At 38.6% G+C, this 13,115-nt stretch overlaps 1 protein-coding gene across 1 annotated transcript in view; it reads left to right on the top strand.

Annotated features, from left to right (window-relative positions):
* RAB3GAP2 (RAB3 GTPase activating non-catalytic protein subunit 2) overlaps positions 1-13,115 on the top strand; it is a 117,493-nt gene that overhangs the window by 98,688 nt on the left and 5,690 nt on the right. Inside the window, 7 exon segments of the mRNA XM_010368081.2 lie at positions 1,230-1,403; positions 1,506-1,612; positions 4,110-4,176; positions 6,597-6,667; positions 9,485-9,520; positions 11,070-11,144; positions 11,454-11,672. Of these exon segments, the coding sequence (XP_010366383.1) occupies positions 1,230-1,403; positions 1,506-1,612; positions 4,110-4,176; positions 6,597-6,667; positions 9,485-9,520; positions 11,070-11,144; positions 11,454-11,672 (749 nt within the window).

Genomic DNA, 13,115 nt, shown 5'->3' with positions numbered 1-13,115 from the left:
GGTAAACAATAGAAGTATAATTTGTTTTCGATAATAAACAGTGCTCTTTAAACATTTGGAACATTTTTCAGCATGTGTTTACAATTTTTTGTACTATATTGATGACTGAAACATGATATAGTATAATGCTGTTGATCAGCTATGGCTAAATTAGGCCCATAAATATTGCATATAGGCAAATTAGTTGATTATTAAAAGTAATAGGGCTGGGCACGGTGGCACATGCCTGTAATCCCAGCACTTTGGGAGGCTGAGGCAGATGGATCACCTGATGTCAAGAGTTCATGACCAGCTTGACTAACATGGTGAAACCCTGTCTCTACTAAATACAAAAAATTTAGCCAGGTATGGTGGCACATGCCTGTAATCCAAGCTTTTTGGGAGGCCGAGACAGGAGAATCCCTTGTACCTGGGAGGCGGAGGATGCAGTGAGCTGAGATTGCACCACTGCACCCCAGCCTGGACAACAAGAGCGAACTCTATCTCCAAAAAAAAAAAAAGTAATACTTACTGGGTGTGGTGGCTGACGCCTATAATCCTAGCACTTTGAGAGCCCGAGGCAAGCGGATCACCTGAGGTCAGAAGTTCGAGACCAGCCAGGCCAACATGGCGAAACCCCATCTCTACTAAAAACACAAAAAAATTACCTGGGCGTGGTGGCATGTGCCTGTAATCCCAGCTGCTTGGGAGACTGAGGCAGGAGAATCGCTTGAACCTGGGAAGCGGAGGTTGCAGTGAGCCGAGATCGCACCACTACACTATAGCCTAGGCAACAAAGCATGACTCCATCTCAAAAAAAAAAAAAAAAAGTAATATTATATTGGTCTTAGGAGCCTAGGCAAGTGTCATACTAACCAATCTATTTTCACTTATAATTGAAGTAAAAGTGTTTTAAGGATATATTAATTTTTTTGTCTCTGGTAAAGTGTATTTTAAATTTTTGAACATAGAAAGCAAATAGTATACAGACATATGCACGTGCATTTATATTTATCTAACATTTTCTGAGAGTATAAGGATGCCCTGACATCGTAAATATCCTGCTTGTTGCCCTCACAAGTTGCGTGGTAGGTAGGAACACTGCTGTAAATCTCAGGGCTTTTTCGAGTCACCTTGAGGCTCAGAAATAAATGTGTTGCTTAGATCTCTTCATAAGGAAATTGGCTCCCATTGGCAAACTGCCGTGTGTGTTGTAAATTTTTATTTTCTTCCTTGTCTCCAAACTATAGGTGGCATTGCAGACAGTGTAGCCAAGTGGATATTTAAACAGGACTTCAGCCCTAAAGTATTAAAACTGGCTAATGAAGAAAGAGATGCAGAAAACCCAGATGAACCCAAAGAAGGTGTTAACAGAGGTTTCCTTGAGGTATCAGAGGTGGAGATGGACTTAGGAGCCATACCAGGTGATACACCAATAATGAGAAATATGAAATCCAGAGAGGAAAGATGTGGCCGAGTGTTCATTAAGGAAAAAAATAACATCACTGCTTTCTTCTGACTTCCAGACTTACTGCATTTAGCCTATGAGCAATTTCCTTGTAGCCTTGAGCTCGATGTGTTGCACGCACATTGCTGCTGGGAGTATGTTGTTCAGTGGAATAAAGATCCAGAGGTGAGATTCTTGTTACCTCTTTCATGTTATTTCTGCTTCTGTGTTCATGCTATTCATATGTGGGGACTGTCTAATTAAATGGCTTATGATAAACACTGGCTTTTTCCCCATTGTAATGCCTCTGTGCTAACTTGAGTAGACCATTTTCACATATTTCCTCTTATAATCCTCCCAGTAAACCTGTGAAGTATAGATACTGTCATTATCCTCGCTCTAAAGAAGAAAATACTAGGGCTCAGAGAAGTTAAGTTTCTTCCCTGCAAACACACAGCTAAGTAAGTATCAGGATTTAAGCGTAGGGTTCTCTTTATCTAAAACTAGTGTCCTTTGTCCTACTCCCTAGTTAGGTTGTGACAAGTATATTGTTTATTTCCTTCTGAATTCCTGCATGAAATGGCATCAACCTAACAGAATATTCTTACTATTATAGTCATCATGATAAAAGTCAAGAGTGAAGGTCCTGAGATCAACCTAGTGTCTGATTGTTCAAATATGTATTTGTCTGTTACTTCTGTTTGCCTCAGAAGAACAAAGAGGCAGATTGTGCCCAGGGTTGACTCTAGTCCAAAGTTAGCCTTGCTGCCCTCTCAGCTCTCTGCTCAGGTGTCGTTTTCTATTGCTTTTGGTAGCCACTGTTTCTACCAGGGCATTCACAGTCTAGAAGCAGCATGGGGGGAGGCCCCAAGCCTGGAGGCAGAAGGCAGAGATTTGGATCCCAGCTGAATTGCTGACAAGCTTCTGGCTCAAGAGAGCCACTGAATCTCTGGCCTGTTATTTTCTACCTCCTTCTCCCTCCTTTTTAAAATGAAGGTGCCATGATCAAATAAGATCTAAAAACATATTGTAAATATTCCTCTTTGCCAATCAGTCCTTCACTTAGACTTCCCTAGTCAGTGCCCTGGTAAATTATTCCTCTCAAATCAAAATTCCTACCTTTATCGTCCTTATGTGAGGTTGTACTATTGTAGAGAACTCTCATAGAAGAACTGATTCATGCTAATATATTAATGGAAACGATACTCTTCCTTCCTCCAAAAAACTGTAATCACATATATTAAAGGAAGACGTTGTGAAAGTAAGTGATTTAAATAAATGAATAGTCTTTGATCAATTAAACCTTGACCAAAAAATGATTTTAGGACAGAGGATCCTCTTAATGCCCTTCAAATCACCCTCTTCAGTTGACTACAACCTAAATGGCGATCATATTTAGGCTCTCTACTTAACTGTGTTACTTTTCCATTTTATTAAAAAGGAATGTTATGTCTAGGATGAGAACATAATAATTTCTAAAATCTGAATGAATTAATTTCAAATTCAAGTCTAAAAAAGTGCATTTAAGAAGAAAATTCTGCTTTGTAGTACTTGTTTATAAACCAAAGGCAGCTTGCAGAGGGGGCATAGACAAAGCTGATGTCAAGCCCCATGGCTGCTGCATAGAGCTTATAATCATCATAGCACACAGTTTCTGAACTCTTTGTTTCAACGTTCTCCTAAAATGAAGGCTGTAATAGTAGTTATCTCAAAAGGTTATTGCATATTTTGAGAAAATGAATGCATAGTGCCTAACATTTTGACTAGTGTTACCAGTATCATTAGTGTTGCTTACATTTAAAAGAAGTTGTTGTTTTACTAGTTTGTTTTTGCCATTAAATATTCATCTTGTCCCATCCAACCACAGTCTCAGCTCCACCATTTGACACACACAATTTTATAAGGCTCAAAACAATAATACTACCTTCGGAGAAATTTCAACACACTATGTATTGGCAATGATGATATGTTTGATGATGATGTACAAGCTACAAAATTATTTAGCAGAGATCTGAATGATTTCATCAGTGTTGCATTCTGTATTTGAGTTTTAATATGTAAACTTCTTTGATTAGAAAGAGTTGAATTTCAAACATCCCATCTGATACTTCATATTTCCTTCCTGCTTTAATTGTTTTCTCTTTGGCACTTACCATTAACATACTAAATATAATATATTTACTTATGTTTATTGCGTAGGTCCCTCACTAGAATTTAAACTCAATGAAGGCAAGACGTTGGGTCTGTTTTGTTCATTATGGAATCCATCATGCTTCAAGTAGGGCTTGGTGCATACTAGATACTCAATAAATATTTGTTGAATGATGAATGAATGAATTGTATCTACAAAAGTAAGCTTATTGTTTTTACATGTATATGAAATTCAAGTATTTATTGGAGAGAATATTGCTATGATATTCAAACCACAGCAAATTTGAATCCAGATGTTAGCCCATATGACCAAGGAGCTTCTAGGAATTAATCACTGTAATAGGTAATGTGAGTTGAGGAGGGACAGTTTAAGTTATCAAAAGTTATTTCTTATCCAATAATTTCATGTTATTATTAACATTCTTAGGTAGCTTTATGCAGAAATGTATGTAAGAAGTCTCCATTGATAATGGTAAAACCTATTAAATGATACCTCTTTTTCTTTCTCTTTTTTTTTCTCCCTGTATGTAAGGAAGCACGTTTTTTTGTTAGGTCAATAGAACACTTGAAGCACATTTTTAATGCACATGTTCAAAATGGTAAGTAAACAGATGTTAGAAACATCACTGGTTGATCTAAAAGAGGCTTCCTGATTTAACAGGTGAATTTAAAGATTCACAACCTGTTAAATTTTTATTTGATTATCCTGCAACCTAACGTATTACTGTGTATTGGCTGAGGTGCAAGGGTCTCTTGAGCCCAGTAGTTCAAGGCTGCAGTGAGCTGTGATCACACCACTGCATCCAGCCTGGGGGACAGAGAGAGACCCTGTCTCTAAAAAAAAATAAAATAAACAGTACTGGCCATTTTAACTACTTGGAAAAGTGCTATTTATAAAGGGGCAAAATAACTGGTAGTAATCACCACTTCTGTTCCCCAAGCTGACTACTATTCCTGGGGGTAATTAAGACAGCTGTTCTGCATCTAGCTTGCCAAGGAAAGAGGAAATCAATGATAGAGGCAGAACAGCTGCCTTCATTACACCCTTCACAGATCGTGAAGGAAAGAGGGATGGATTTCTCAGGACTGAAATTCCTTTTTTTTTTTTTTTTTTTTTTTTTTTTGAGATGGAGTCTCGCTCTGTCGCCCGGGCTGGAATGCAGTGGCCGGACCTTAGCTCACTGCAAGCTCCGCCTCCCAGGTTCACGCCATTCTCCTGCCTCACCCTCCCGAGTAGCTGGGACTACAGGGGCCCACCACCTCGCCCGGCTAGTTTTTTGCATTTTTTAGTAGAGACGGGGTTTCACCGTGTTAGCCAGGATGGTCTCGATCTCCTGACCTCGTGATCCGCCCGTCTCGGCCTCCCAAAGTGCTGGGATTACAGGCTTGAGCCACCGCGCCCGGCCAGGACTGAAATTCTTAATAAAAAATCTTGATAGCCAAAAGCCTAATAAGATTAGACTGTAGCAACTATCTTTTACTTCTTATAATGGATGTGAATATTCTCCATTAGCTGCCAGACTTTGGCAACTACTGATGTCTCCTTGAAAAAATATTGAACTTGTAAACAGATTTCATAGATAGATGGGTTTCATTAAGGGAATTGAGGATATCAGCACTAAGCTGGTTAGTAACCTTAGTAAGTGATGAGACTTGGTGTTAGGCTGAGTAAGAGGAGATATCAACTTATGTCTCTGTGATAAATTCTAGAGAAGCTATGTATTTTTCACCTCTATCACATTCTTGCAGGTGATATGAAATCCAGTTGCAGAAATTGTAAAATGTCCCATTTTACTTGAAGAGAACTTGAAAATTACTTATTCATCTCTTAGATCTTACCTTCATCCAAAATATATATATATATATACCTTGACTGATTTGGAAAATATCATGTTTAGATTATTCTATCCTTATTGATAAAATTAAGTTACTGACTTCAGACTTCTTCAAGTCGGGTATTTCTTCAAGTCAGGTATTTACCTATTTGTATCTTTACCCACTGAGTAAGGTTCCTGGCTTCTCAAAGCCTGTGAGGGGCCCTACTCATAGAAGGACTTAGCTACAAGGGTAGTAATAACAGCATGTGAAATGCCATGTTTACACTGCCTAATTGACAACTGTTTCAGAAATTTAATTTTAATGCCACAGCTCAGTGAGTAGTGACAGGGTCTTGCTTTGTTACCCCAGCTGTAGTATAGTGGCGCAGTCATAGCTCACAATAGTCTTGAACTCCTGAGCTCAAGCTGTCCTATCACCTCAGCCTCTGAGTGGGACTATAGCCATGGGCCACCATGCCGAATTTGTTAAACATTTTTTCATAGAGATGGGTTCTGACCATGTTGCCCAGACTGTTTTATTATTATTATTATTATTTTGCTTTTAATACTTTTTTATATATTACTTTAGTTTGTAGTTATATATGAAAAAAATCAATTGGCAGACATTGGGATTGTTTCTAGTGTTTGGCTGTTGGGAATAAAACCGTTCCCAACAATCTCATACGTATATGTTCTGTATTCATTCCTCTAGTGTATATACCCAGCAGAATTGTTGGGTGATAGAGTAGGCACATGTTTAGCTTTAGTAGCTACCCCCCAGCAGTTTTCCCTGTGGTTTTACTAAGTTATTGTACCAGCAGTAATGCATGAGTGTTCCATTGGTTCCATATCCTAATACTTGTTGTTATAATTTAAACATTGTTTTTAGCCTTTTTGGTGGTTATGTAATGCTGTCTCACTGTGACATTATATTTCTCTCATAACTAATGATGTAACTCTTTTCTTCATGCTTAGTGGCAATTTAGACATACTCGTACACAGCCCAGTTCTGATTTTTATTAAATCAGATTTTAAATGAAGTTAAAGATTTCAAGAACTTTATAAATATTACATAAGATATAAAAAATGGAATAAAAATAGTCCATATAGTTTAATAAGCTTAAGAAAGACAGTAATTTGTTATGTGTAGTAAAAGTGGGAATATATAAGCATTCTATTTACTACTTTTACTTGCTATGTAGGCATTGCACTGATGATGTGGAATACGTTCTTAGTTAAAAGATTTTCTGCTGCTACATACTTAATGGATAAGGTAAGGTAGTTTCATGTATTGACTTCTTATTTATTTGGTTCTCTTAATTGACTAATATTAGAAAGATTGCTCACATTAGGCTTTGTTAGACTATCTTTTAATTTGATAATTAGATTTTACTCATACTCAGTTAAATGTAATGCCCAGTACTGGCATTTTAATGACATGAAGAAGAGCTCTAAATCCTCATAAAGAGACTAACATAAAAGCCTCTTAACTAAAGAGATTAGGACTGGTAGTTGATTCAAGCAAGGATTTGCATTTTATTTTAAATTAAAATGTACAAATTTACACTTACCAATCTTTGATATAAGGCCAAGATATTTTCTTTGAATGGAGTTGATTGCAATTCTCCTTTGGTTTTCTTGCATAAACCTCACCCATAATGTATTGCCTATCATGGCTAGATCTTATTTTTTTAAAGTTGTTATGTAATCTGTGTCCAAACCTTTAGATTTCTATAATTTTTGTAGTTGCTCCCTCTGTATCAAATCCAAAAGGCCTAGGAGTTATTCTCCTCCATAAATCTTTGCAAAGCATTCAACATAGCGTTCATGTAAATAGCTCCCCCATTTTTCTCATTCATATTTCATCAGTTATTGAATTAAATTATATAATTACAGTGATATGTACAACCAGCATGAGTAGCTTTGGGAACAAGCATAATAAGTAAGCATAGAACTCAACTGGTGGGAGCAGAAGCTGCTAGCATGCCGAGAGTACCAGCCTAGTCTCCAGCTGAGTGGCCAGGGACACTAGTTAGTATGTTTTGCAGGCCACTCAACAATGTAGATTAGTGTGGCATCAGATGAGTGGATGCTAAGAGAATTACCACTGTAAAGATAACATATTCTTTTAAATGTATAGTCACAGTCATTCCTGCATCATGAATAGCACCACAGCCAAGACCCAACTTTAGACCACTGCTCCCCTTGAAATTGTTCTCTTTGATGTTATTGCTAACATTTTTCTAGTTAAATCTAACCCTTCTTTCCTCTGTGCTCATCTTCCTTGACTGCTTAACTTCTTTCTTGGAACTTGCATCTTTTGGCCTTTATGATGTTGTTCACCTGTTCAGCTTCACCTCTTACCCCCTCGTCTTTTGAGAGAATAACAATAAAATGTAATTTATGTGTGTGTTACAATTTGTAGTTTCACAGCATTCTCACATCCACAATCACGTTTGATCTTCACTACTTTGATTGGGGTGAAAATAGTCCTAAACCAGGAATTAGGAAATTTGTGATTGGATAAGTCTTTATTATAATGTGTTATCTCTCATGTGCCAAGACTATGCTGGGTTCTGTGGTTGAGCCAATGGAAGTTACGGTCCTGGCCCTCAAAGAGCTCACAGTTTGAACACCAGGTAAACAGACAATAGGAGCTCAGAAGAGGAGGAAATAAATAGCAAAACAAGGGGAAGACTTCTGACTTAAATTTTGGTGGATGGCTGTATATGAACCAGTAAAAAGTAGGTGAGAAGAAAGTGTATCCCAGCAGTCCTGGAGATACAAGGCAACTTGTTGGATTCAGAGAACTGTAAGTAGCTTAGTATGGCTGGAACATAGGCTATATTAGAAGAAAAGAAAAGCTAAGATTGAAGAATTTCCTGTGCAGGCTGTGGATTTGGATTTTCTAGTAGCATGTGTAAGCTTAGCACAGGGTCTGGCACATGTGGTAAGGGCTCACTAGATGGTAGCTATTATTTTACACTGAAGACACTGAGGCAGTTTTAAGCAGAGGAATTATATATTCAAATTTGTGTTTAAAAAGATGATTCTGGCAACGGACAAAATATCTTGGGGTTGGGGTTGGCTGAGCTTGGTTGTTCCGAGGCTGTCCTAGTAATCCCAGCAAGTGGTAGTGAGGTGATGTTTTTTTCCACTGTCTCCTGTGAGTTTCCTCTCTTATCAAGTAGTATTTCTGAGGGCAGAACTTTTACCTCCCACTTATTACACTGTGGAGAAATACAGTAGAATCGTAATAAGTACTTATTGCTTAAGGAAATTTTTCCGAGCTAGGAATATAACTCCCATCTGCTGTAGAGTGTTTTTCCTTTCTTTCTATTTCAAACAATTGTGTCTTTATCAACAAGCTGAATTCTTAGGTCTTCTTGATTAGTAGCCCTGAATTAGGCTCTGGGTGGTTTTTTTGTTTGTTTGTTCGTTTGGTTTGGTTTGGTTTTTTTCCAGTTCTTCTTTGGTGGGAGTGGGATGGAGTCTCACTCTGTTGCCCAGGCTGGAGTGCAGTGGCACCATCTTGGCTCACTAAACCTCCACCTCCTGGGTTCAAGTGATTCCCCTGCCTCAGCCTCCCAAGTAGCTAGGACTACAAGTGCACTCCACCAGGCCCAGCTAATTTTTGTATTTTTAGTAGAGACGGGGTTTCACCGTGTTGGCCAGGCTAGTCTCAAACTCCTGACCTCAGATGATCAGTGCACCTTGGCCTCCCAAGTGCTGGGATTACAGGCGTGAGCCACCACACCCGGCCTAGGCTCTGGGTTTTTAGGCAACACAGTTATTTGACTATGCAAAGTGAGGGCCAGATTTTTAGAGTTTTTACTTGTTTAATAGTTCAGAAATATGTAATTTATATTTGAAAAGGATTATTCTTGAACCCAGTGTGAGATTAAGTTTCACCACAAATTTAATTGCATCTCCTGTTGGTAGAATCAACAGCTAATTAAGGAAGCTGCCACATGTATTTATAGCTGCATTTATAGTTTTTAATTTTGGTTACTTTTTATTATTTGTGCCATAGTGATGTCTTTGTTTGTAAATTATTTAAATGTTACAACCTTTTGTCTTTTTATTTTAGGTTGGAAAATCACCAAAGGATAGGTTATGCCGAAGGGTAAGTGAATCTCCCATAACTAGAATTATAGTTGTTAATTCCACACTTTATGTAGTACTTTATTAACTGTAGGGGTGAACTTTGCCTTTTACCATTGTGATGACGTATCAGGAGGAGATAAGAAAAATGAAAAGAGAATACTGCATGAAGGAAACTGGTCATGAACTATGGCCAATTTTAATTTACTTTTCCAGATTGTTAGATAGCATATTAAACTAGGTTTTTATAAGATGTGTTCAGCTTTGGACTGCGAACAGGGTAACATGCTACCATTGCTGCATATTTTTGCTGTAATTCCGATTTGACATTTATAATGGAAGCATCCAACATGAAATTGAAGCAAGTTCATATGAAGTAGTTAATTTGATCTACATATATATATATATATATATATAATAACATAAGTATACAAATATAAAATTAGTCTTAACTACTATTCTAATCCATGGATACGGGACTTGTATTTGACCCGAGAAATTAATAGTACTAGCGTCCATTGTTGAAGACTTTTTCTGGTGTGTTGTTGAGAATGGTTGTATGACTAGAGTTTTTTTGTGTGTGTGTGTGTGTGTGTGTGTGTGTGTGTGTGTGTGTGTGTGTGTGTCTGTGCGTGCATATACCACAAACACTGGATTATTTGCTTTGGGGATGTGAGGAAATTATAGATTGTTGCTTTTAAAAAGAGTATATGGCCAGGCGCGGTGGCTCACGCCTATAATCCTAGCATTTTGGAAAGGCAAGGCTGGTGGATCACCTGAGGTCAGGAGTTTGAGACCAGCCTGACCAACAAGGTGAAACCCCGTCTCTACTGAAAATACAAAAACTAGCCAGGTGTGGTGGTGGACGCCTGTAATCCCAGCTGCTCAGGAGACTGAGGCAGGATAATTGCTTGAACCCGGAAGGTGGAGGTTGCAGTGAGCCGAGATCGCGCCACTGTATTCCAGTCTGGGCAACAGAAGTGAAACTCCATCTCAGAAAAAGAGATTATACACAAATGCAGTGGTCCCTTGGACAGGCCCTTTAAAGGAGTCGTTGAGAATCATCTGTTGCTCACAGCATGAATCTGGTATTTAGTTCTCAAGCTTCAGGATTCTAGTTTTGCTCAGAGGGTTGGGTTTAGTCTCTAAAAGACACTCTGAAAGCAGATCAGGCTGTTTTCTTGGAACTCTTCAGGTTAGATTCTCATGTGTGCATCTTCCATCTACCACAATTATTTGGCTACCAGATGCCTTAGCAAGCTGAACAGTGAGCTCAGAAGTGCCACCATCTATAGTAACTGGTGAGGCTGTGTCTTTACAGTACACAAAGAACACTACTTTTTTTATAAGTCAGTATTTGTACCACTTTGTAAAGCTTGACTTTAAAAATGGTTGACAGTAAATAAAAGAAGGAACTTAAATCTGCTAATGCCTTGACTTTCAAATTCTTGCCGTCTATTCAGTGTGGAAAGTCAGCCAAACAGGTGTATTGTATCCTCGTTCTTGTTTTGCTGATAGTAACTACAGCAGTTTTCCTGCAGGGCCTAATTATGTTCCTTTTTTAAAAACAGGATGTGGGAATGAGTGACACAGCAATGACATCTTTCCTTGGCTCCTGTTTGGATCTTCTTCAGATCTTAATGGAGGTAAAAGAGGTGTATTTTCATTCTGAACTGCTCCTAAGATATTAAATATTTTGCAAACCATTGCATTTAATAAATGACTATTTTAATGAGGTTGTTTTTCATTCCTTCATTTCTAAATTTTGACTTAAGCCTAAAAGGTAGTGATAATTTTCTTATTAAATTCTTCTTGAAATTAGACTTCGTGTTTATTACAATTTGGGACAGTGTGCAATATGAGTTTGCACTTTGCTGCTAATAAACTCATTAGGATATTTGTAAGCTATTATTTTTCCATTACTAAACACAGTCCTCCATTCTTAAAACCCTTAGGCAGATGTTAGCAGGGATGAAATACAGGTGCCTGTGCTGGATACTGAGGATGCGTGGCTCTCCGTGGAAGGACCCATCTCCATAGTGGAACTGGCCCTTGAACAGAAGCACATCCACTACCCACTGGTGGAGCACCACTCCATCCTGTGCTCCATCTTGTATGCAGTCATGAGGTTTTCCCTGAAGACTGTGAAGCCACTTTCACTTTTTGACAGTAAGGTAAGTACCTCAAAGGATTTCAGAGCTATTTTGGAGTTGCACGCTTAGCAGACACATGGATTTTCATATTTAATAGAAGCTGTCCAGTACTTTTGTGACTTGTGTCATTTGGTGTGAGGTTCCAACTCCCTCATTCCCTGCTTGATTCTGTTCTTTTTATTTACCTTCTGTACTGCTCCCCTTGGAGTTTTGCCCTCTCAGCTGTCTGCTCTTCTCGTTCTCCATATTATTCCTGGACAGACTCATTTTCTCCCTCTTGTATATCTCTAGGCTTGACCAATCCCTAGAGTTGGAGGCATGCATTTCTATTGAACTTCTCTCTTTGAGTGTCTTACAGGACTTCAAACACCTCATATCTAAAATATACCTGCAAACCTATACCCCCATCCTGCCCCTAACTTAAATTTGCTGTTCCTTCTGAATTCCCTGGCTTGGTTATTTTATTAATGATGTCATCATTTTTGCCCTGGCAAAAACTAGAAACTTTGAAGTTATCTCACGAATTCCTTACTTCAAGCCAATTTTCTTCATTGTAAATTCATTCTTGTAAATTCTTCCATAGATCATACCTGTCCATTTCTCTCTATGACTATACCCCTAGTTCATGCACAATCATCTTTCCCTTGGCTATTACAACAGCCCTTTCCTAATTACCTGCCTCCAGTTTCTCTCTCTCCAGTCCCATGCTGCAAGAGCTGTCTTCCTAAGAGACAGGTTTAATTGTGTTAGTTCTGTACCTAAGATTTTTTTGGCTCCTCTGCAGGATCGAGTCCAAACTTGTGAGTAGAATATGTTTTTACATATTATATTGTAACTTGCACAGTTTAGCTGCAGTAGATAGTAAGATCCTTTCCTTTCCCATGCAGCTGTCAAATTTTGAGAGACAAGACACAAACTGTTGGAGATAAAAATGTCAACTTTATTACTTAGCTTTCTACTGATAGAAGCTGGGTTAGAGAACACAGCTTAGGCTTGTGGGAAAATGGGTTTATTATTTCACCCTTAAATAAGAGACTCCCAGACAGGCGTGGTGGCTCCCGCCTGTAATCCCAGCACTTTGGGAGGCCAAGGTGGGCGGATCACTTAAGGTCAGGAGTTTGAGACCAGCCTGGCCTACATGGTGAAACCCTGTCACTAGTAAAAATACAAAAACTAGCCGGGCATGGTGGCGCATGCCTGTAATCCCAGCTACTTGGGAGGCTGAGGCAAGATAATCGCTTGAACCTGGGAGGCAGAGGTTGCAGTGAGCCGAGATCATACCACTGCACTTCAGCCGGGCCACAGAGTGAGACTCTGTCTCAAAAAAAAAAAAAAGTATTGATTTTGGAAAAAAAAAAAGTTAGTATATCTTTGAGATTATAAAGGATAAGAGTACTTAAAGGTTAAAACAGAGAAAGAAATACCAAAATAAAGTGCCCAGCTCAGTATTCCCCTCAGAAAAGG

Source organism: Rhinopithecus roxellana, chromosome 8, assembly GCF_007565055.1.
Source record: "Rhinopithecus roxellana isolate Shanxi Qingling chromosome 8, ASM756505v1, whole genome shotgun sequence".
NCBI lineage: Eukaryota > Metazoa > Chordata > Mammalia > Primates > Cercopithecidae > Rhinopithecus > Rhinopithecus roxellana.
The sequence above is the reverse complement of the archived record's forward strand: the minus strand, read 5'-3'. Positions and strand labels throughout refer to the sequence as shown.